This window comes from Meleagris gallopavo, chromosome 1, assembly GCF_905368555.1.
Source record: "Meleagris gallopavo chromosome 1, MGAL_WU_HG_1.1, whole genome shotgun sequence".
NCBI classification, from domain to species: Eukaryota; Metazoa; Chordata; class Aves; order Galliformes; family Phasianidae; genus Meleagris; species Meleagris gallopavo.
This window is the reverse complement of record NC_139404.1, coordinates 75,676,378-75,699,205: the sequence shown is the minus strand read 5'-3', so window position 1 is coordinate 75,699,205 and position 22,828 is coordinate 75,676,378. Positions and strand designations below refer to the sequence as shown.

The 22,828-nt window shown below is 42.3% G+C and overlaps 2 protein-coding genes across 5 annotated transcripts in view; one reads left to right on the top strand and one right to left on the bottom strand.

The window, feature by feature from the left end:
• Positions 1–865: 865 nt before the first annotated feature.
• FBXO40 (F-box protein 40) lies at positions 866–15,970 on the bottom strand. Of its 4 annotated transcripts, XM_085234865.1 has the most exons (5): positions 15,503–15,661; positions 12,776–12,862; positions 11,732–11,823; positions 4,757–6,646; positions 866–1,951 (listed from the first exon to the last, which is right to left on the bottom strand). In XM_085234865.1, exons 4-5 carry the CDS (start codon positions 6,548–6,550, stop codon positions 1,754–1,756), a joined length of 1,992 nt encoding a protein of 663 aa, XP_085090991.1. In that variant the 5' UTR covers positions 6,551–6,646; positions 11,732–11,823; positions 12,776–12,862; positions 15,503–15,661; the 3' UTR covers positions 866–1,753. The 4 variants fall into 4 exon arrangements, with proteins under 4 accessions (XP_085090991.1, XP_003202684.2, XP_085090998.1 ...); XM_003202636.5 differs by lacking the exon at positions 11,732–11,823; XM_085234872.1 differs by lacking the exon at positions 15,503–15,661 and having other exon boundaries at positions 12,776–15,457.
• Positions 15,908–22,828, top strand: part of KPNA1 (karyopherin subunit alpha 1) — a 52,014-nt gene continuing 45,093 nt past the window's right edge. The window contains exon 1 of the mRNA XM_085234883.1: positions 15,908–16,065. The gene's annotated coding sequence lies outside the window, so the exon portion shown is untranslated. The remainder of the gene's footprint in view (positions 16,066–22,828) is intronic.

Below are 22,828 nucleotides of genomic sequence, written 5' to 3'. Positions count from 1 at the left end.
CCTGCAAAAAGCAGAACAATAATACTGGGTGACCTGTTTTAGAAGTTTTGATGAAAGAATGAGTTTCATGTATGTTTGAGAACAGGTGAGCTTTTGTAAGCAGCTTTAAAGTACAAGCCATGTAATTTTTTTGCAATGTAATTAAGGTACAAGGCAAAAGAACAGAGCACCTGGCTTTAGCTGCAGGTTGCAGGTGTTCATTTGCTTCAGTTTCTGCTGCATAAAATTGGGGTGCTACTTGCCCTGTTTTCTACAGGACATCTGTACAGACAAGTTTATTTTCATGTGTGGAGTCTTCCAATAAAAGAGCTCTAGAGAAAGAAATGAGAACTACAAATAAAAAATAAGAATCTGTCACTGCTACTATTCCTACTCTTGATGTTGACACCTACTCACTGTCCCCACAGCTCAGACAATGTTCTCCCGAGGGCGTGTCTGGAGAAGAGAACATCCCCATATGCTAACATCTCAAGGGGACAATTTAAGCTGCAAGTACACAGGAGGATGAGTTGCTCAGAACCCTTTCAGTTACCTTACTGCTCATGCCTTCAGTACTCAGCATTCAGCTCAGGTTCATCTGCAATGGCAAATGACTGCCTCCATCAGTAGGAGAGGGCTCCATGCAGTGCCAGCCACATCTCATATCTACACCAAAACCAGGAATTGCAAGTGCAGCAAGTTTTCACACATTTTCACCTCACCAGCTTCATCATTTGCCTCAACAAGCATATTTTGTTTTTAAACTAGTGCATTTATTTAAAAATAGACCAAATTCTAATCACTTTTCTACTCTACAAAATAAAAGAAAAAATATGCTTCAGCCCACTTAACTGAATCAAACATTATCCATACAAGTGCTGAATGGTTTCTTAAAGGTCTTTTACAGAAAAAAAAAATCTTTATTTGACAAATTGTTTACAATTGCTTACAATTACAATTAGCAATGTACAATTGCAAAACTGAGTAGGTAAGGCATTCTAAAAGCATTTTCAAATATTTTTGATGGCTTTATTGGTTTTGAAATGAAAAAGAAAAAAATTAATTAAAAAAAAACAAACAAACAGAAAAACTCAGCTGAGCCCCTGAAACTGTTTGTTACCTGGTTATTTCCAACATAGTGTAAATTGGTTTGGTTTTGATGATCCCATGACCTAAGCTTTAAGCTTACACTCAAAAGTTGACCTAAATAAGCCCAAATCAAGGTCCTAAGGGATGGTTTCTGTTTGTGTGGTGCTGTCCTGAGTCTTCACTGGAGTTTTTATTTGATCATTTAATTTTGGGGATGCCTTTTCTTTTGCCTGAAAAGATTAGCAATCCCTAGATCTGCTATGTTTGAGGGTATCCATCTGTTCTCCCTGAGCTCAGCTTTCTGGCCACAAGTGAGGTGTTTCAGATCTAGTCAAGCTATGTGCATCGACCACTCTTGCTTCTTTTGGGGCCATGGAGCCTATAGTCAAAGATGCTATGTTCCAACAATATCCTTACTGCTTTCTGCAGGGTGCTCTATTAGGCAGGGAAATAAACAGAAAGCACATGCCATCAGTTTCCCAGAACACTTTGGATGAAGATTTAACAATTAAAATAATGCAGGAAAAAAAGAAAAAGAAAAAGAAAAAAAAAAAGAATGTTCAAAATCTGGGAAGAAGCCAGCTTTGTCTTCCAAAAGACAGCTGGAAGCAACAATCTTTATAACCAAATTCCCAACTCTTTTTAAAGACCGTGAAGGGAGTATGGTGGAGGGGAAGCCAGCTATTCAGACTCTGTGCTTGAAGGTGGAAACCAAAGTCTTTTGAACTTGCTGTGGAGTCTCACACATGCCAGTCAGCAGCACGGGGTCTGTCTTGCGCTCCACTTTGTAGAAAGGGCATTTCTTCAGGTGCTCTGACATGCAGACCACATCGCTGAGCTGCCACCGGTCCACTCTGGAGAAGAGGCTGCTGAACTGCCACATCTGGGCCAAGGAAGGGATTGGGGAGAGGAATTGGGGAGGGAAAGCCAAAGTGTTAGTGAAAATAGGTTTTTAAAAACATATATGCCTGTAGAGCGTTATGGACAGGTTAGCAAAAATCTGGTTACACAGGGCTGCATAACAAGTGTAAGTGTACTCTGAATTGTTACCTACCTCATGCCTGCTGGTTTTGCTTTTTTAGTCATCATCTGTCAGTTTTAATGGTAAAGTAGAGTTTATGGTGCCAACCTAGAACTAGGCACAAAGAATTCTAGGACGTATGACCATCTTATGTGCAGAAAACTACATCACATGTGTGGTGGGATCCAAGATCTTACTGGTGCATGCATCCAAGATAATTATAAGGCAGAATGTCTACAGGATGTCGGTGTGATAGTATCTCAAAGAAACCTGACTTCCAAGCCTTGCAAAGCCTTTATCAGCAACTTCAAAGTAAGGAATGTAATAACATTGCCATTTACTATCCCCACCCCAGAAAAAGGCTGGGAAATCTAAGGTTAAGGTTATTTCTAAAGGAGATACCAGCTTGTAAAATACAGAAATGGGCAGTTAAAATATTTTGACTCTATTTATAGTGATACCTTGTCGTTCAGTGATATACAACCATGTAGTGGTAAGACTGTGAAGATGTCCTTTTGCTGTATACCATTAAGAAGAATAATTTTAAAAGTCATAGTAGGCTTCAGCTCCTTAAAAATGTTTCTTCCCGTGGAAGGATGGTACATGGCTGTGTTGCACTAAAAATTACCTGAGCCTGGCATAGTCCCAGCTGGCATACAAAATAGACAAAAAATTCAAGCAAGAGTACATGAACTGGAATCAAGATTCCTCTGTGGTCAGTGCATAGGTGGAAGTTTTTCCTTCTACTGCAGGATGCCACATCCTCCAGTAAATGATGTCAGTGCCCACCTCCTGTTCAGATTTAGCTAATTCAGCTTGAAGCCACTGTACCTTATTACACAAATTTCAAATTCACCACACTTAATATTTTCTCTTAATAAAGAGAAATACTTGCCATAAGTGTCTATTTAATATTATTGGTAGGTGGAGATCTTTAGGGGTCTGCTTAAAAGCTAGGTCCTCAGATTAATTTTCTAAGTATTCTTTGGATCTCTGTATTATTTCTTCCTAGACTTTTGTCTGCTTGATCAAGCAAAAGTCTGATGCTATTCTTTCAAGCAGCTTTACATTAGAGTAGCTACAAGACTATCAGCTAGAAAAAAAAAAGACTTACAATGAACTATGTTTACACATTTCATTCTGACTACTCAGTTGGCCAGTAAGAAAGGTATTTTTCCACTCCACAGATAGTAGGAGGCAGCATTACAGAAAAAGGCTTCGGATCCCCATGCTGCTCTCCTAGGTGTTCACATCTCAAAAAGTCAAATGTTCATGGTGATCTTGTGAACTACAGACATTGAAAAATGATATAATCTAGCTTGATTTGTGCAAAGCACTTGATGCTGTCCTGCATAACCTTCCTGTCTCTAAATTGGAGAGACATGGATCAGATGTGTGGACCTGGTGGATAAGGAATTGGCTGGATGGTCCCACTCAAAATGTCAATGGCTTGATGTCTAATTGGAGGCTAGTGACGAATGGTGTTCCTCAGGGATCTATATTGGGATTGATATTATTTATCATCTTTTTCAGTGACATAGTCAATACAATTGAGTGCATCCTCAGCAAGTTTGCAGATAACACCAAGCTCAATGGTGCAGTTGACACACTGAAGGGCAGGGATGCCATCTAGAGGGACTTAGACAGTGAGAGGCGGAGCCATGCAAACCTCACAACCTTCCACAAGGCCAAGAACAAGGTCCTGTGCCTGGGTTGGACAATCTGAAGCACAGGCTTGGCAACTGATGCATAGGGAGCAGCGATGCAGAGAAGGATTTGGAGGTGTTGGTGGATGAAAAGCCTAGTATGAGCTGGGCTTGCAACCCAGAAAACCAAAAGTATCTTGTCTGCTCTCATGAGGTCCCACCTGCAGTATTGCATCTAGCTCTGGGGCCTTCAGCACAAGAAGAATAAACCTATTGGAGTGAGTCCAGAGGATACCAGAAGGATGACCAGAGGACTGGACCACTTCACCTACATAAGGCTGAGAGAACTGGGAGTGTGCAGCCTGCAGAAGGCTCCGGGGAGACCTCTTGTGGCCTTCCAGTATTTAAAGAGGGCCTACAGGAAAGCTGCGGAGAGACAGTGTATCAGGGAGTGTAGTGATATGACAAGGGGTAATAGTTTTAAACTAAAAGAGGGTCAACTTAGATTAGACATTGAGAGGAAATTATCTACTATGATTCTGTGATTCCAAAACCCTATGGAGTTGATGTGAATGCCTGAGCTGCTTTCTGTCGCAGCCTTTTCTTTACTCTTTCAGTGTTCTGAAGATTGATTTAGGTTCAATTTACACTAGATCAGTTTGTAAAGAATAAATCAAAAGTATGAAATGCAAGTTCCTTAAAACCCCATGTGTGACCTTTAAGTATCAGGAATTCTCAGTTTCCAGTGCCTAAATATGGTGCAAATGCAAACAGGTTACCTAAGGCAAGCTTGGGTGGGGACCTGCAGCTAGTCAGTTGGTACCTATTCACACCTTTTTACCTTTGCTAGATGTGCAGAAATTTAAAGCTTGCCTCACTCCCCAGCACACTACGTTTCACTTTCACAGCCTCATGAACCTTCCCCATATCAGCATGTTTATATGCAGAATTGGCTGTTACGCTTGTGTCCTATCTGGTGAGGACCCACGGTGATCTTTTCCCCATTGCTGCAATCACTTGCCTTTCTGCGAGCTTTCCATGAAGTACCACCATGGGAATATCTTTTTTTCTCCCAGACCAGCAGGACCATACCCCTCTCCTGAAGAAGAGTGGCACAAATGTCTCTCATTAGCACCGACACTTTTGATAGCTGAGATAAACTGAAGCTGTCCAGGAACCCTGCAATGTACTTGAGCACTTCCAGTGGGAGGCTGCTCAGCAAGTCCTTGGTTCTCCCTCGATCATCCACTTTGAAATTGCACTTCTCTGATTCAGCAAGGGTGGTATCAACCTCTGGTTTAATAGCGAATGTATTGAGAAGCTTGCTGTATATGACCTTGGCCTTATGTCCGTCAGGGTGGAAGTGATTTTGAACAAAAGTACACCCCAAGTAGGCCAGTGGACAGCGAAGCTGGAACCATCCATCCAGACATGACTGTATGTCAGCATGCACATTCTTGAAATGGGATGCAAATTCATCCCTCCTGAAGAAATGATTGCAAGTGAATGTGAAAGCTGAACTACTTTTATTATGTCTTCTGGTTACGCATTCGGTGTACAGCTCCACGTGGAGTTCTGGTTGACTGCTTTCATCCAGAATATCTGCTAGAACAGCATCAGAGGAAAAAGGCTCTAGAGGAAAGCTATATGTCTGTGTTGCAAAGTCTACAAAGAGTCCATCGATACCCCTTGCTTCAGAGATCTCATGCCCTTTCAGTTCTTTTTCCAGTGCACACAGTAGTGTAGCTGTCACTACATTTGCCTTAGGTAGTTCTTCTGGGTTTATTCCCAATTCTGAGGTATCCACTGACTTGTCTGAAGTAGGTATCTTGTGTGCCATTACATCTCCCAGTCGTGCTCTTTTGCCACAGTAACTAACCGGCACTTTGAAGGTATAGACAGTCTTTACTTCTTGAGCTTCCAAGTTCCCATACACAAAATCTTTTTCTTTGGGTGTGCAAGCAGCCATTTGGCCAAAGCGAATGAGCATTCCCCCATGATGCACTAGATACATGTTGTAATCAGCTACACCAACTTCTTTCTTCAGTCTCTCCAGGACCCCTTCTTGCCAAGGAGCCAGCCCTGTCATTTCTTTACTTGCTGCTTGTTCAGGCTTTTGGTCTTTTGCCTCTTGTGCGTTACAAGGTACTTCCTTTGCCTTTTCTGCAGAAATGGCAGTACAAGAGCTGGACGCTTTTTGCTTGGAAGCCTCTTCTGTCTTTTTTCCTGAGCTGGGTGCTGAGCCTGTTACCTGGCAAGCCAAGAGCTCTTTGCTGAAAATGTTCTCCCAGGTTTTGTAGCTCCCCAGGTCCATTCCTTCCTTGTCCTTTGCCAAATTTTCACGCTCACACTGGCTGAGCTCAGGGAACTGGTCATTGCCTTCCTGGGAACCTAATCCTCCCACAGCACCTTCCATCCCATCCATGGCTTCTTCCATTAGCTCTCTCACCTCTTCCTTTTTCCTCCATTCTGGAAACAAGTCAGCTACTTTCAAATTCCTGAAAAGTATCTTCTGATCTCTGAGTGCCAATGCTGTGTCCAGACACTCTTCACTTAAGCTCTCCTTCATAATATTCTTGTGGAGGGTTGTGTCTGAATCCACATTTGGCCAGCGATTCCACTCCATTGAGCAGCAGACAACGCTGGCTGGACATATCTGAAGGTGCTTTGCCAGCTTAAAGCGGGCCATGGAGAAAGGACATCCATAGTGTGCGTTGAGGCAGGGGACATGCTCCAAGGGGCAGAGCAGTTGGTGCTCCTCTTGCTTGCACATGTGGAAGGTGGCACCACAGTGAAGATGGCAGCTGATCACCATGCAGGAGACAGAGGTCTCAATGGGTGCGCGGCAGTGCCGACTGAAACACCTCTCACAGTGCCTGTGCTGCCCGGGGGGAGCTTTTGGAACCCTGTGCTGTGTGTAGAAAAGGCAACAATAGCAGAGTTAATGCCTGAAGAGACAGGAAGGGAAACAGACCACCAGTGCCCATGCCCATGCCCAGTTTCGACAAGTCAGACGCTCGCATACACTTCTGGCATGAATTAGACTATGAGCCCCATACAATTACATGTCAGCATTGATCCTCACCATACATCACGGCCTGCTAGCAGCAGGAATATAGGAAAGATCTCATCACTCTTTGCTCTTAGCCCAACAGAGGCAACCAAATTTTGAGTGTGAGCTGTTTTTTGTCATGGTATTTACACTGATTCTGTACATTCTATATTGCTGAAATCAAGACTTCCACAGGCACAGAGGGAGATCCTCCCCCTTTCTTCAATACTGTTTGAGTGGGAAAGATGACAGTTATTTTCCTCTCCAGAAAAACCAGCTGTTCTTTTGGCCTATATATCTTATCACCCTTGCTTTGTCCCACTAAGGACATGAATGATTACAAATGATCCGGTCACAACTGCTCTATATTTTTTGGTTCATCCTACATACTTAAAAGTCACTGTCAAACATTGTCCAAAACAGACTAGATAGTCTTGAGGTGATCATATTTTAGATTCATTTTTTGAAAATGTTAGTGATACTCCAAGTGGTCAGAACACAGGGAAAGAGTTCTCAAGCCACAGGAATGAGCATAAACAAAACCAGTCTCTGTTTCATAAATTTGGCTGTCACCAGGCAGCTCCGTTACTTTAATTTGTTGTAACTCACAGACTGGATTAAAAGAACAAGTTAAGGAAGCCAAAACAAATATCTCAGAAATTACAACCAGCTTTATCATAAAAACAGTTTTTTTAAGAAAGAATTCATTTCGGTTCTCACATTCCCATATTAATGTGGGATATTAATATTTAAAAATATCTATGTGTTTTTTCCTCTCCTCTTCTTAAAAAATTTTAATACAAAAAAAGACATACAATTTTCCTGAGACCAAAGGAATATGATGTATGATGACCCTTATGTAAAAAGTTATTACTACTAGTCTACTACTGGCTTTTTGTCAAAATGAACCACTCATCTGCTTTGGTATCATTACTGTGTTTTTCGCTCTTTCCCAGTAAGTCTGTTAAAATAGTTTAATTTGATGAAAATAATATAAGGCCTGTTTCCAAAAGTTCTAAGTGCTCTTTGCTTCTAACATCACTACCTTTGCAATAATTCCAGGCAATAGCTATTACTCCTTACTAAAAATGGGAAAACAAGTGGAATGTGACAGCAAGTAGACAGAGATGACAATTGGCATGAGGCTTGTTTTCTTTTGACATTAAAAATATAAGGACATAAGAAATGACAGTCTGGATCCATCCAGCCCAGCTGTGTTCTTCTCCAATGTCTACAATGAACTGCATTATTTTGGGAGGAATATGTGGGACCTTTGTATTCCTTTCCCTTCACAAGCTCTCAACTTCCACAGGAAGCTGCATTGGAGACCCAGAGACTGCCTAGACCTCATACCACTTGGAGTTACCTTTCTGGACACCTTGATCTGGCAGCAGCAACTTGGCTTGAGGTCTAGCTACTACAAGCAAAAAGCTCCAGACTACTGACCTTCTGCCCTTTGCTGTAAAGCTTGCATTTTAGCCTGGCTCAGTCTACTGTGCATTAATTGCTGTTAATGTTAAGATGCATTACTTGTGTTGATAGCTTCATTCTGTCCATTGCAGCTCCCAACACTGACCAAAATGTTTATAAATCCCCTTACAGAATCAACGCTATTGCCCCTCCAACCTATCCAATAAAGGAACAATTTCTCTGTGGCCCCTTCACTGAGGGACAAGCTTACACTCTGAAGTATAAAGGTCGAGTACCTGTGGCTTTGTTTGCACACACAGAAAGAGCTCAAGACAGCAGAGAAGGAAAGCATGATTTCATAGACACTCATTATAACGTTCTCTGCTTACCTTGGGAAGCACAGGGATGCTGGCCACATTGGCCCCAGCAAGATTCAGTCCCTAAATACGCGTGACTTAGAATTGCATCTGTCCTGCTTTAGATTGTTCAGGGACATCTACTTTTATGTGGCTCAGAAAAAGAAAAGATGCAGATGGATTTATTTCACATTGGCAGCATCCTTGCTACTGTCATTCTTGTAGCATTTTGCTGCAAATATAATCTCTAAAAATAGCCCCAGCTATGACTTGCATAAGGTCAGAGGAAGGCTGGGCACATTACACTGCAATGAAAACATGACTGTATGAACAATACTTTCCACTGCAAAACTAACTCTTAGAGAAAAATAATTGATGAATAGAAACACATGAGAAGCACGGGCCTTATGGCTATCCAAAACCACAAAACGCTGATTACAAAGTTTCTGGAGAGGAGCCTGCTTTCACGCTGCTGTATGCTGAAACCAACCATATCAGAATCATGTGTGGAAAAAGAAAGTATTTTGTTTGTGAAAAATGACCACATTAGAGCACTTGGACCCAGGATCAGACTTCTTAATTAGACAGATCTGCCATTGTTGGTGCAGTTTAACCCATGTCTAACTTGAACACGCTGTTTGTTCAGACAAATCATTTCTACATCTCTCTCCTAATTATCGAATCTGTGAAACTAGACAACTGAGAATGGAGCGATCATTTTTCTGATAAATAATGGGGACTGAATTATTCCTGTATTCTAACAAGCCAGTAATCCTGAGCTCTGTATTTTAACTGATGGTTCAGCTAGCTCCATCTCTTGGTTGATGATATCATTCTCAACACACAAAATACAACAGACTTTCAAAACATTTAACAGAAAGTTTACACATTTTCGCCTCAGTCAGTGATAGATAGCATCCAAAGAATGATGACACACCGATATGTTGAGTAATGAAGCATTTCTCTAAACTTCTATACTTATTATTTCCCTGCAACATGCAGTATTTTCTAAGAGCTGGGTTTAAAAAAAAAAAAATCAAAACAGAAATGTTTACTTAAACAATGTTTAAGGTACTGTGGTATGAAAAGATGTAAACTGTCAACCACAGTATGTCCACTTTGGTAAATCTTTATTTTTAGACTGGCATGACAGCAAATCAAATAATGCTTAAAAATACAAAACTGCCTTTTAATTGCAGATATGTTTGTGTCCGGAGCAGATCTGTTCAGTTGTAATAACCTACAGTTAATAAATCAATTAAAATTTATTTTCAGTAAATGTCCATTTAATTCAGTTGGAGTCAATGGGCCAAGACAAAACAACTCTTTCTTATTTGGTATTTGCTACACATAAGTGCCGGATAACGATATACTAAGACTATATACATCATGCTCTTCTTGAATAATTAAGGGATGTCACCCATTTCAAGGAATCAACAAAAAGGGCCACCAGAAACCCCAGACTATTAGCTTACAGACCGCGTCTGAGATCTGATTAAAAATTAACACAAACAAATCTTTCTAAGATTTACAATATGATATGCAGATCTTAAAAATCTCAGGGAAGTTTGTGTCCAAACGCTGGAGCCAAGAATGTCAAAGTTATATATAATATTAAAACAAAAAATATTTTACAGCCATGTGAAATATGCAGGGCAGAAAGCAGATATTCATTCCCTGTTATACATTATGCACTATTTATCTTGTTTTCCACATACTATTTAAATGTTGAGGTGAATGCAGAGTTACTAATTTCCTTATGGTGTTTTTCAATGTATTTACTATCTTAGTATCTGAGTGGTTCATAAATGATAATGGATTTGTATTTGCAGTACTAGTGATGCACCTGAGGTTAAAAGAAACTAATATTTCTATCTGACCGATGTAGAATTAGAGCATATAAAGACAAAACCACATGAAATTAAAAATAATACATTCTGCAAATAATACACAAATCAAGCCTGGAGACTCTCATCTCCTACACAAACATGCTGGCATAGGCAGAAAACCACATTTTCTAGGAAAATATCCAAGTCTCTTTAAACTAAAGATTTTCTTATCTTTTTGTACAGTGCACCTCCGTGGTCACCTCCTGAACAACCTCAGCAAGAAGTCAAGCTTGGGCCTACAGTCATTACACAGATAAATGTACTTCTATGAACTCAGAAAGAAAACACTATGTCACTGGAAATGATACCATTCTGCATTTTTACATGATTTCTGTGAATCTAACCTTTCTAGTGTCCTGTCCTTTGCTACAAAATAAAAAACCAAATCCAAGAATGTCACCATCACAAGTCACAGTGACCCCCAAGATGCCCCACATCTTTGCATACAGATCACTGTTATTTTCTCTGCAATGGCCATTCAACCTGATCTTACAGGTATATTGTGGTACCTGGCAGTGAACATGGCACAGCTCAGGGTAGCTGCAAAGGGAGAGCAAAAGGTGTAGATGAAATCTTCACCCGTAACAGTAATAATCTACTATCAAGCATTTGCAAGGCACAGTTTCTTCAAGGCTTAGCCCTTGAAGAAGTTCATAGGGACACTCTGATGCCAGGGCAAGACTTCTGGTGAAACTGGTATAAGACAAGAAGAGGGAAAAGTTTTTCCGTGAGACAGCTGCCTTGTTAGGTAGGCCTAAAGATGGAAGGACAGGACTGTAGCAATCAGGGAGCTATTCCCTGTATTTTTCAGCTGGGGACCAGCTAGCTGAAGATGCGATGTCCCATGACAATAAACGCTGGATTGAAGTTGCTGAATTGGTTGGAATTGCTTTATATCGAAAAGAATACATTTAAAATGACAGGGACACGGTATGTCCATAGGCAGGGCATCTGTTGTGCAGAGACTTCAGTGCACTGCTTTTCATTCAGATCATGTGTGCTGCTCAGGTTCCCACAACAGTCCATCAGTCTCTCTTCAGCTTCTGAGAATCTGATGTGCAGAACCTAAAGAGAAGCTGTTGCATCACCAGGCCTCCCCTCTCCTGGTAAATCACAGTGGAGAGAGGCACAGACATTTGCATGTGCCATTTCCACACAGCTAAATGCAACAGTGCTGCTGCAAGAGGAGCAGGGGAGGGCTCAGAGCACCGAGGCACTGTTGATGGAAGCCCCACACAGCACTCACCTGTAGGAGTGCCAGGTCAGCAGTATTTCTCACTCTTCCCTACCTGCAACAACGCAGTCGCAACTCATCTGAGATAGACACACACAAAAATTCTTTGTACTGACGTGGCCACACAGACCTGGGGCAGAGCAGGAGCTGGAAAGCAAAATGTGACAGGCATCTGCTCTGCAGTACAAATGAAAGTCCCTGGGCTGTCCTTGAGAGAGACACAGCTAAGTAGACTGCCATGTGCATCAGTGCATCTGTACCTGGCAAAGGGGCTTATTGAGTTCAATGATTGCTTTAAAATAACAAGTTTCAGTTTAGTTGCAGTTTGAGGGGGTTAGGGGGTGAAGGTGGGGAAGAAGTATGGTCTGAACTGCTTTGTTTTGGTTTGGGCTCAGGTTGTTTTATTCCCTGACAACAATTTCATTAATATACTTTTCTGAAAAATTGTTGAGACAAGAAACAATCAAATGAATGGGTTTAAGCAAAACAAAAGAAACTCAGCCAAAGCCAGATGAGCAGTACAAAGAATTTCAGTGCTCTTGGTTAAGGTCTAAGTCTTATAAAAAGAAAAATGAGAAGATTTGTGAATAAAAATTGCTAAGCAGCCACAACTCTAAAAAGTGGGGTAGTACCTTTAAAACTTGTAAATTCCCACTCATCATCTTATTATTTATTCTGGACTAAAAGCACATGGTTTGCAGTCTGAATCTACAAACCCACTGGATTTGAAGACTTAGCATTTTTGAGTTTCTTGAAAATTGCAGAAATTGAATTTCTAATTTATCATCTGTCCTGGTACTTTAGTTCCCATTTAAAGGTCAGTGTCTTAGCTTTTTAAAATCCCATATACAGTGCTGCAAACCATGAACATATTATGGAGCACTTTTCTTTGCAGAGTAGCCTGTCACAGAAGTGTTCAGTTATCAGCTGCCTTCATTCTAGGGTGCCACTCAAGACATCTTGTGTCTGATTTTTCTACTTCATCCTAATTACTAAGATTCTTTGGAAGATATCTTGGTTTTCATAACTTAATACAGTAACCATTGCATTGCATAAGGTTTCACCAATAAAGACTGAAACTCTATTTACAAAGACTTACCTTCATCATAGAGTCCCTGTGTTTGTACCAAACACTTGCTCTCTTGGTTGTGCTCAGCAGAGTTGAAATGAGGTGGGTCAGGGCTAACTGGAAGCAAAGAAAGAGGAGAGGATGGGAGGAGACAGAGAAGCACAAGCAGAAACATCAAGTAGTTTGGGGATGTTAAAAATAAAACCTATGCATGTGACTGAGCGGCTCAGCTTTCAGAGCTCTTTCTTCCTTAACTGTATTTGTTAACACTGTCACTACTGGAGATATACTTAATGGTGAGGATGCAAGAGAGACACGACAGAGCATGTCCTCTGCCCCAGGCATTAAGAAGAAAATAACAGAGTGTTTCCCAGATCCCTGTGTCAGTTTCCTCCCACTCTCATCCTTTATGCCTCGGCCCCTCGTGGCATCCCTATCAACCCGCGGTTTCTGCTGTTCTAGCCATCACTGTGTCCCCCGCTGTCACTGTCACCTCAGTGGTGAGTGCACACAGCATCAATAGATTTGTCATCCCTAGATGGTGAGGACAGTGGAGCTGAGCCAGCATCCCTGCTTCCTTCTCTCTGGTTGCTGAAGTATTAGTGCTTCTCCCCAGAGGAACACCACCTTCTTCCTTTTGTGGTGGCAGCTCTGAGATCCTAAATTGCAACAAGTGTCTTGCTTTGCCTTATCTTTCTTTATTCCTATCTGTGAGACCCTGGTGGCTCTGAGAGTTTGAAACAGTGCAGGCAACCATGTTTTTATTTCTAGGCTGAATGAAATGTCAGTAGGTGACAACTAAAGCTTGCTTGTGCCAATTGTGATTTAGTAGCGCTAAATATGGTTAGGAGTCTGGCTCTGTGGCCTTTTTTTAGAAAGGGCTGTGTTATTGTGGTACCATTTTGTATCATCCCACTGCGCTGGGTAAAAACTTGGCCAGCAGGAATATGTGTGAATCCATAATTCACCCAATCATGACATTATCAGTGGTGTGTTTGTCCCTTGCACCTTCACCCTCTAGTTTACAGCCATTCTTCAGCCTTTACCCATGGCAACTTCTTCAATGTTGTCACTGACTTTTTCACTGTGCTTAAAAACATACTGCTTGCACACTTCACTTTTATGCAAACTGCTTCTCAAAATTCTGTATTAATGATTTAGGAATAAATTCTCCAGATGAATTAACCCAGATTACTAATATTAAGTGCTTCTGAAACAGGTATTAGAAATGATGCCACCTCTATCTTAATTTTTAGCAGTGAAGGCAGCAGGAATCAGGAACTCGTTTTTTTACCTGCAGCACAATGCCATATTAGAACAGCTGCATCTGAAATTATGCTCTCAGAAAAAGAGGAGAACTTGCATATTTCTGCTGCAATTGTTACCTATGCTTATTTGATTCAAGAAATCTCAGGAACACACCAAGCAATACTACAACTAGAAATCATGCTGCAGTACAGATGCGCATAAATAGCATGTAGTACCATATGTGCATGGTAGGATGCAAGTAATGTAACATCTCTGAAAGGAATGAGCAACTTACTTATTTGGTGATGCAAATGCTATGGGAGAAAGCTGTTGCCTGCATGCTTTAATCTCTCTTATCTCAATTCCATGGGGTAGACATACTGTGCTATATAAAAGTTTTATGAAATATATCAATATGACATGTATAAGTACATATTCGTTTAAATATATAAGTGCATATACATGTCATATGTATTTTGGTATACATATATATTGCTATGGGAAAATTGGACCAGATATGCTAGCTCTGAACTGAGGCTGTCACACCATGCCCCCAGCCCCTAACAGTGGCCAGGCTCAGCTTGCATTCCCAGTAGGTAGAAGCACAAGTACACACACACATCACATATATGCATATATACACGGACAGCCACACAGATAAGAGCCAGTCACAGAAGGCACTCATGTGAACATAGACTCTCAGTGGCCTCAAACAGCATGCGTCTGGCTGAGCACGATGGAAGGTCATACAGATGTATAACCCCACACACTTGGCTCCAGCCTTCCCAGCATTTGGTCCTGAACATCCAAGCTCTGGGGCTTCAGACAGCTGGCACAGACTATGCCCCAGGCACAGCCAGAGTTGGGTTGGACCCGCTGACCTACAGAGCCAACACCTCATGTCTGGTCCCTAGAGCCCACCACGTCAAGCCTCAGAGCCTCTATGTCTGGACCAAGGAGTCTGCCATCCCTCCCTAGGCAGATGGCTGACCTTGGCCCTCTGGCAGAAGCTGTCCCTTGCAGCCCCTAGAACTCCAGCCCTGCTCCCATTCACCAGCTGCTAGGAGGATTACCACTCCCACACACCCCACACTTACCTGCTCACCCTGGTGTTGCTGCACAGCTACACAAGCCCTGCTGACTGCTGGCACCTGGGCCCTAAGCATACAGCGAAAGAAGCCCTCACCCAGAGAAAAGCCCAAAGGGCTATGATTAAAGCACAAGACAGATGGCACTGAGCAGGCTATTTACAAAAACTATTATGTGCAGCCAGCTCTTTCTCTTAGCATTCCCATGCTTGTTCCCACACAGGTAACCCGAATCCCTCCCTTTCCTACCTGTGAACCCTCCCCCAAGCATCCCCATGCAAGCCCTTTGCAGTCTCAAATGACTTTGTTTCCATAGAATGATAAAATAAAACCATAGAATATCTCAAGTTGGAAGGAACCCACAAGGATCGTGGAGTCCAACCTCTGGCTCCACACAGCACTAACTAGAACTAATTCAAACCTGATATCTGAAAGCTTCAAATTCCAGCAGCTTGGGACCGTGCCCACTGCCCTGGGCAGCCTGTTCCATGGGCCAAGACATAGCAGGGTGCTGGGAGGGCACCCCTTCCTGCCGCTGCGCCTGTGCTGTCGATAAAAATCACGCACCGTAATAAATGCATCTATCTCAGCATATACCGCAGTTGACTTTTTGTGCTAGCCACGAGACCGGCACTCGCTGCACTACAGCTCCCGGCATGCCACGCGGACCACTGACATACTCCCCAACGGAGTGCTGCGCGCTCATCTGCGGCTGCGCGGGCCCGAGTCTCGCGCGTGCTCCATGCCGGGAGCGGGAGTCCCTCTCGATGAGGGCGCTGCCGCCGCGCGGTTGGGCGCGTCTCAGCAGGCCGGAAGGGCTCCCCGTCCCGCAGGGCGCAGCGGTCGAGCAGGAAGTGACGCATCTTGCCGGGCGCAGGCGCAGTGCCATCGGCCGCCAGCGCTGGACAAGCAGGGAGGCAGGGAGCGGCGCTCGCGCGCCTCGGGCCCGAGAGGAGACAGCGCGGGGCTGGGCCGGGGCCGCAGGTACGGGGGCAAAGGGACTGCCGCCGGGAGGGCGCGCCCGGCCGAGCCGCCAGAAGGAGGGCGGCGGCAGCCGGGTGCCGAGCGGGGCCGCGCCGGGGAGCGCCGCGGCCCGGTCGGCGGCGTGCGTATGGCCGGAGCCGCCGGCACGAGGCGGGCAGCGGGCGGCGGCCCCGGCGGGTGGGTCGGGTCGGTAGCTGCGGCCTCGGGCAGAGGCGCTGGGCGGCACCGGGGCAGTCTCCTGGGAAGCGGGCGAGCGACGGCCTCCCCGCGTGGCCTGGCAGGGGCCGGCGGAGCGCTGGGCTCCGAGTGCGTAGCGGCCGCGCTCAGCTGTGGGAAGCCGAACTGAGCGGCGTGGTGGTGGGTGCGGGAACCACGCTGTGAGGGGAGGCGGGGCCCGGTCTGAGCGGCAGGGAAACTTCGTCGCGTGTCTTTAAGCCCGCCGTTCTTCACGGTAGCGGTCTCTAGCTAGTCTGGCAAGAGTTGTTGCTTCTTGCTGCAAACGTTATCTCGCTTTCTGAAGTTATTCCAGCTACAGTGCCATCTCTGCTTTCTTGCGTACGGCGGAGGCTCGTGCTGCTGTGGGCACTTGCAATTGTCGGGCAACCGGCGGTCTTACAGCCGGCAGGAACTCGCCCCATTCATAGTCTTTGCGTTTGTTCCCTCCTACTGAAACACATGCGAGGATGGTTTTAAGCTTTGCCTCTTGAGGGCGTTTAATGAAAACTGAAACTCCAGGCTGAGTGATACATCATGAGCTGTGAAAATACTGAGCTGCTCCTTCTGCAGAACTCCCAAATGGTTGTGTTTAGCAGTCTCTTTATTCTGTTTTATTGGAGCTTCTGTTTCTCTGGAGATTTTGTTCTCTGGTGTGTATTCTACTCTAACTGCTTACTAGTAATAACTAACTTCAGAAGTTTGGGCATGTTTGTGGGCTATCCAGAGATGGGATTGCAATGTTATAGCTAGAAGCTAGATATATGGAAGCTATCTTGTTTATACTGAGTAATTAATAGTCAGTCTCAAACTAATCTTTGCTATGTCTGTCTTTGTTTTTATTATGTTGCTCTTCCCGCTGCCTTAATGGATTGCACTGATATGAACTAGCTAGTTCAAAACAAGTTTACTTCAGCTTCAGCGACATGTGCACCTTTTAATTACGTGCAGACGTGCCCATAGGCACAGACAAAATTAGGAGTAGCTTGAGAGTTGGCAACATACCATGATTTGGAAGGTTTTCCTCAGAATAGGGACCCATGTTTTGTTGTTTTTTTTCCCCATAAAGATCCAGTGGTGCTTCAGCTCAAGAGAACATGACTCTTGTTGGGGCTATAACTTTACCCCCCCCCTCCCAGGCTTCTAAACAGTTCCTTTGTCATGTCTGATCCCTAATTGCAATTCTGTACCAGGATGTTCCTTTTTGCCACCAGTGTGCCATCCATTGTCTTTTTCTGACGTTGTGCCTTGTGTGTTGATGTGGTCAGACTTGGCCTGCCCAGGTGGTCCTGTGCAGTAAGCTCAAAGCTGCTTACTGGGGAATTCACAGTTTGGAAAGGGAGAGGCAGCAGTAGCCCATTTCAGCAGCACATTCCTTAGGCACTTTTGAAACAAGTAGTAGTACAGGTTTCTGATGGTGTGACAGTTTCTGAAAGGCTCCTAGTTGTAAATGTTTATTTAACCAGATTGACAGTCTTATTACGAATTCAGTGTTTCAGCACAATGCTACAGTGCTTTTTCCCTCTCTTTTTCTGTCCAGCTGAGTAAGATGAACAGAATGGTATTTTTGTTTTTAGACTGCTTGTATCTGGGGGGCTTGCCTTGATATCTGTCTCTTCATGAAACGGTAGAATTCTTTTTGAAGTGTTCTATGAGTTCTGGTGGGGCAAAGGGGGGCTTAACTCATGTTCTTAAGAACACATTGGCATTAAGGAAACGATGCCTTTAAAGGCAACGGTCAAGAAGATAGGTTGGAAGATATAACTCCGTGGCAAGAAACATGAGGTTAGCACCCTAACCCTTTCTGCCTAGCACCCTGCAGAAAATGAAAATCAAATTTATGTGAAAAAGCATGAAATGCAGCAGGTAAAATTAAAAGTAAGTGATGTGAACTGTGGTTATTGGTTCTAATTAAGTTAGAAACACAAGTGAAAATGAAACAGCAGTGACAAGTAGGTAAATTTAATCAAATCCATTAAATACCTCTGGTAGTCAGAGAGATTAGGGGGAGTCTGGTAGGCTAGGATTTAGTCAAGAAAAGCAAATGATATTGAAAGAATTACACGCTTGGTTAAGTGTTGTAGGATTTTAAAGTATCTGAACCCTGCACAAGAGATTATGGAATGATGTAATAGGCAAACAAGCTGTGTGGGTTGCTCCGAAAGTAATACCCCCCTATTTCTTTTCACAGAAACTATAACAGAGTACAGTAATATTATTTGAAAAAGCAAATTCTCAGGTACAGAATAGTATTTTTCAATGTAGTCACCACCATTAGCTATGAATTTTTGCCAATGATGAACAAGAGCCTGCGTGCCTCACTTGTCAAAATCTGAACCAGTGGAGATGAACTGCTGTCACCAGTGGTGAAATGCACCACCCACTGCCTCACATCCACTGTTTGGTCTTCATAAACATTCAGCAAGCACTGATGAACATCAGCGAGTGGCTCTTTTTCCTCATGTAAGAGTACACTGACACACCTTTGGTTCGTGTGCACTTTATGTCAGATGCCACTCTGTCAGACTGCCCCTCTGCTGCCATCTGTTGCACAATTACAACACGTAACGGAATATTGGTGGGAAGGTTCAAACTTTTACTGCCATACCACCAGCATCTGCTTCTAATGCTGAGAATCAACGTATTAAAATAGGAAGTGTTACTTTTGGAGAAGTCTTCAAAGAAAGGGCAGAGTACCTCTTTTCAGAGCACGAGATTGGAAGCCGAACTGATAAGAAAATTATCCAGCTTCATAGGGAGGGGTGAAGTGGAATAGAAGTCCTTGTTTAAATAATACAATAATGGGAAAGAAAAAGCCAGTGTAAATTTCAGAGATAAGTGGTGCTGATATGAAAGTAAGGCATTTTCTTCTGCTCTTAAGTTTAAAAAAAAAAAAAAGGCAAAAAAAACCAACCTTCTAAAACATCCATAGTCTGTTAAAACTTTTGGAGTCTGTTAAGTGAGTAATGGATTAAAGTGCTCTATTTTATATCCAGGTAAAAATGTGGGGTTTTCTTGATAGAAAATGCAAGCAGCAGGATTTGAGACCCACAGAAATATTGGTACTTTTGAGTTATTTTGAAGAGAGTAGAGAAACTCTGTGAAAGCAGCAAAGATAAGCTTAAATGAGGCTCTTGGTGAAAGCCTCAGGTAAATAGAGAAGTTGTGGAATAGAAGGGCTGGAAGTCATGTTATGCAACCTCATGAATGTCTTGAACTCTATTAAGCATTGTGCACGTTTGATAATTCATTATGAGGAGAAAGAACAGAGCGTAGAGCAGATGATGAACAGTAAATTTCCCTTCCCCATAAATTTCAGGTTTAAAAAGGATGTTATGAGGAGGATGTGTGTGTGGAAAAAGCGGTAGGAAGTAGCGTCGGATCAGTCATAGCAATTCTGCTTCTGTTTATCCATTCATGTAATGCAGGAGTAAATGGACTTCGGTGGACATAGAAGCAATTTTCGATTGGGATGATGTTAATATGTTCTTGAAACAGAATAAGTCCTCAGTGTTGTGAGAAGACAGAACCTAAAAACATTAGAACAGAAAGAATGGGATTGCGTTCCTGGATGTTTATGAAGGCAAGCACGCTCTGAGTATTAAGAGTATGCTGTAAGACTGAGGGTTTAGCTAGTCACCAACTTCCTTCTTTATCACCTAGAAAAATTATTTCTAATTGCTCTTATTTGGTAGTTTGGACAACCCACCAGGCTCAGCAGGAGGCTTTGTCTGTTTTTTGAGAATTTAACCAGTTTGACACACACAGATTTATTTTACTCTATCTTGTGGTTTGGGTTTAAAGTTGAGATTGTGCGAGTTGCTGATTTTGGAATCAAATATCCAGTGGCTAAATATCCCAAATGTATTTATCTCAAAGAAGGCATTATAATCTTATTAAATCCAGTGCTGAGCTTATGCTTGACAGAAAATTCACCTGTTGATGTATGAAAATGTCATTTTGGTTAACAAAGCCACCTTCTGGTTGCAAACAAACCACAAATTTTAAGAAATGTCAGCTAATGTGTCATTGTGATTAGATTATTCTGACTTTTTACAAATTATATGAGGCATGATTGCATCTAAAAAGATGCAGGACTTCTTTGAAGCTTACATGTGATCATACTGTCGGTATGTTCTTATTTTGTTCAAGTATCAAAAAGGAAAAGAGGTGTTTCTGTGAACGTGCTGTTTGTTGGGTTTGTGAGTAGTTGGTGAGAGGGATGCTGGATGCCAAGGGCATGAGGCAGAGCCTGTGTTGTCAAGCCCCAAAGTTCCTGGGGGTTTGGTTTGCTGTGGCTATTAATATTAATTAATATTAATATACAACTCTTCAGTTGCCGATGTTTGAATACATCTGCAGGTGTATTCCGATATGTTCTGCAGAACTTGGGCTTACTGTTACTTTGTGCTGTTGAAGTCCAATTACCTGGAAGAGTTTTGGGCACATTTAATACCTTTCATAGTGCTGAGTCACTGCAACCAGTGCATTTGTTGAAGACATCAAGGAGACGAGAGAGAGGTTTCATTTCAGTATCTTCAGTCATTCACAACTCTGCATAAAAGTTGCTTTAAACTGTGAATTTAAATTAATCTAGTCTGTTTTTAATTTGTTTTTTTAAAATATATGGGATTTCCTATTGCGATGAAATGGAATGTTAAAAGGCCCTCACTTGTTCTCTAGCAAAGAATGTTCAGGACACACTGGAAAAATTGGGATGACTTTTTTTCTGACAGATGAGGACCGTCAAGTGATGTGGATGACTTGTTTTTTTCAGATGGGCCAATTTTTAGGTATAACTTTATGGAAAATACTGTGTGGGTCAGCTTGTTCTCTAAGTGCAGGGAGGATGTGCTGTAATTTTAATCAAAATAAAAAGAAATCTCTGTTTTGCAAGAACATTACATTTTCGTTTAGCCCGTAGGAATAATCACTTTTGTTATTTCATGTAGAAGGGCATGTTAGCATGAAGTGTTTTTTTTTTTTTTTTTAAGAGTAGTATAATCCCTATGTGTTTAAAAATTTAATTCCCCATCACTAGTTCCTTTGTTTTGTGGCTTGTGGGAACTGTTTGGTTTCAAGTTAATTGTGGACTATGGGGTTATAGAAATCAGTGTTCATTTAAACAGATTTGTTTGCACTGCAATGACTTTGTACGCAGTAGAGGAATTCTGTGTTTGTTATTCAGTTCAGAAAGACTCAGTTAATGAATTGTGGACTTTTTTTTTTTTTTTTTTTAACTTTTAAGTTCTCCTGACTTTGAGAATCAGTGTTTTTGCTCTTTTTCTCAAGCTTTCCAGAACTTTGAAAGCTATCTCTGCTGCCCCACTAAGTCAAAATGGAACAAAAAAAGTCAGGAATACTGTAGTGGTAGTAAATGTATTGTGAAATATTAGATATGTTGTGTAATATATGTTATATTTTTTTATTAGTGCTTCTGTTACTTTAAAAAAACAGACAGTATGGAGTCTTTTAATTAGTTTGTAATTTGATGTTCCATATTGCAGAAAATTGTGCATCTTCTCAGGCCTTGCATTATTTGTCTTAAATTTTAAGGTTGTCGTCATTTTGGGTAAGCAGCAGCCCAACTTGCTAAATGGCCTAAGAGGTAAAACACACTGCGTTTGCTATAGATAAGGTCAGTCAATACGTAACTTACTGTCTTACGGGTTTGTAAGCTAGGATAGACAGTGGTGAACTAAGGCCTGGTCGTGGAGATATCAATAGGTGCATAATAAAGCAGATCTGAAAGATATGGAGATGCACGGCAATTCCCTGAAGAAATCTCTGTGCTACTTCAATTTTTTGACAGCAGACTCCTAAGACTTAGAACCCTGTGTCAAGGCTGTCTGTTCCATCCATGGTTAACTATGAATGCTACATTCAGTTAGATTACAGGAGCTTCAAACCTGTGAAGGTGTTCCCTGTTTCCTCTGAAGGTGTTTCCTCTGTTTCTTCTGCAGTTACTCTGTGATATCTGCTGGAATGTGTGTCCCTGCTGTTCTTCAGGAGCTGAGATCTGTCCTTCCATACAGTCTGCAGCCTTCCTGTCTGCTGCTGCAACTTTCCCAAGCCACAGAAGATTCAATTCACATGAGCATCTCACTTCTGTGGTAGTGCTAGGTTTTGAAATGACATCAGCAGAACTTGTTTTGCAGGTCTTTACAAATACTGTAACTGTTCACTTTATAGTGCTTCAGACTTGTTTTGCAATTCCATTTTATAGCTGGAGAAAGTTAAGCTAAGGCTTTAGAATTTGATCTGGTAGTACTTGAATACTCTAAGCTTTTTGTAGCTTAAATATCCTTTAATCCTCTACATGTCTGAAGTTTTAAATAAATCTGAAGATTTCGGAAATTGGAGACACCCTTGTCTCTTGAGTAATACCTATGTTCTTACTGATGAGCATTCCCACAGGCCTCTGGGCTCTGGTATCCTTTGTCAGTTAATTTTGCAAAAGAAACAGACAGAACCTCAGCAGAATGTTTGTCTGATTGAGTCAATTTTTTAGACAGCAGGAGGTGTGGCAGTGAGATGTCAGTCTGCTGAT

Coding starts and splice junctions, on each gene's coding strand:
- FBXO40 (XM_003202636.5), bottom strand. CDS start 15,583: ATGTCTTGGCCCATGGAACAGGCTGCCCAGGGCAGTGGGCACGGTCCC. Junction 12,863..15,502: donor TTGAAGCTTTCAGATATCAG/GTTTGAATTAGT, acceptor CTTTGCTTCCAG/TTAGCCCTGACCCACCTCAT. Junction 6,647..12,775: donor ACAGGGACTCTATGATGAAG/GTAAGTCTTTGT, acceptor TTCTACACACAG/CACAGGGTTCCAAAAGCTCC.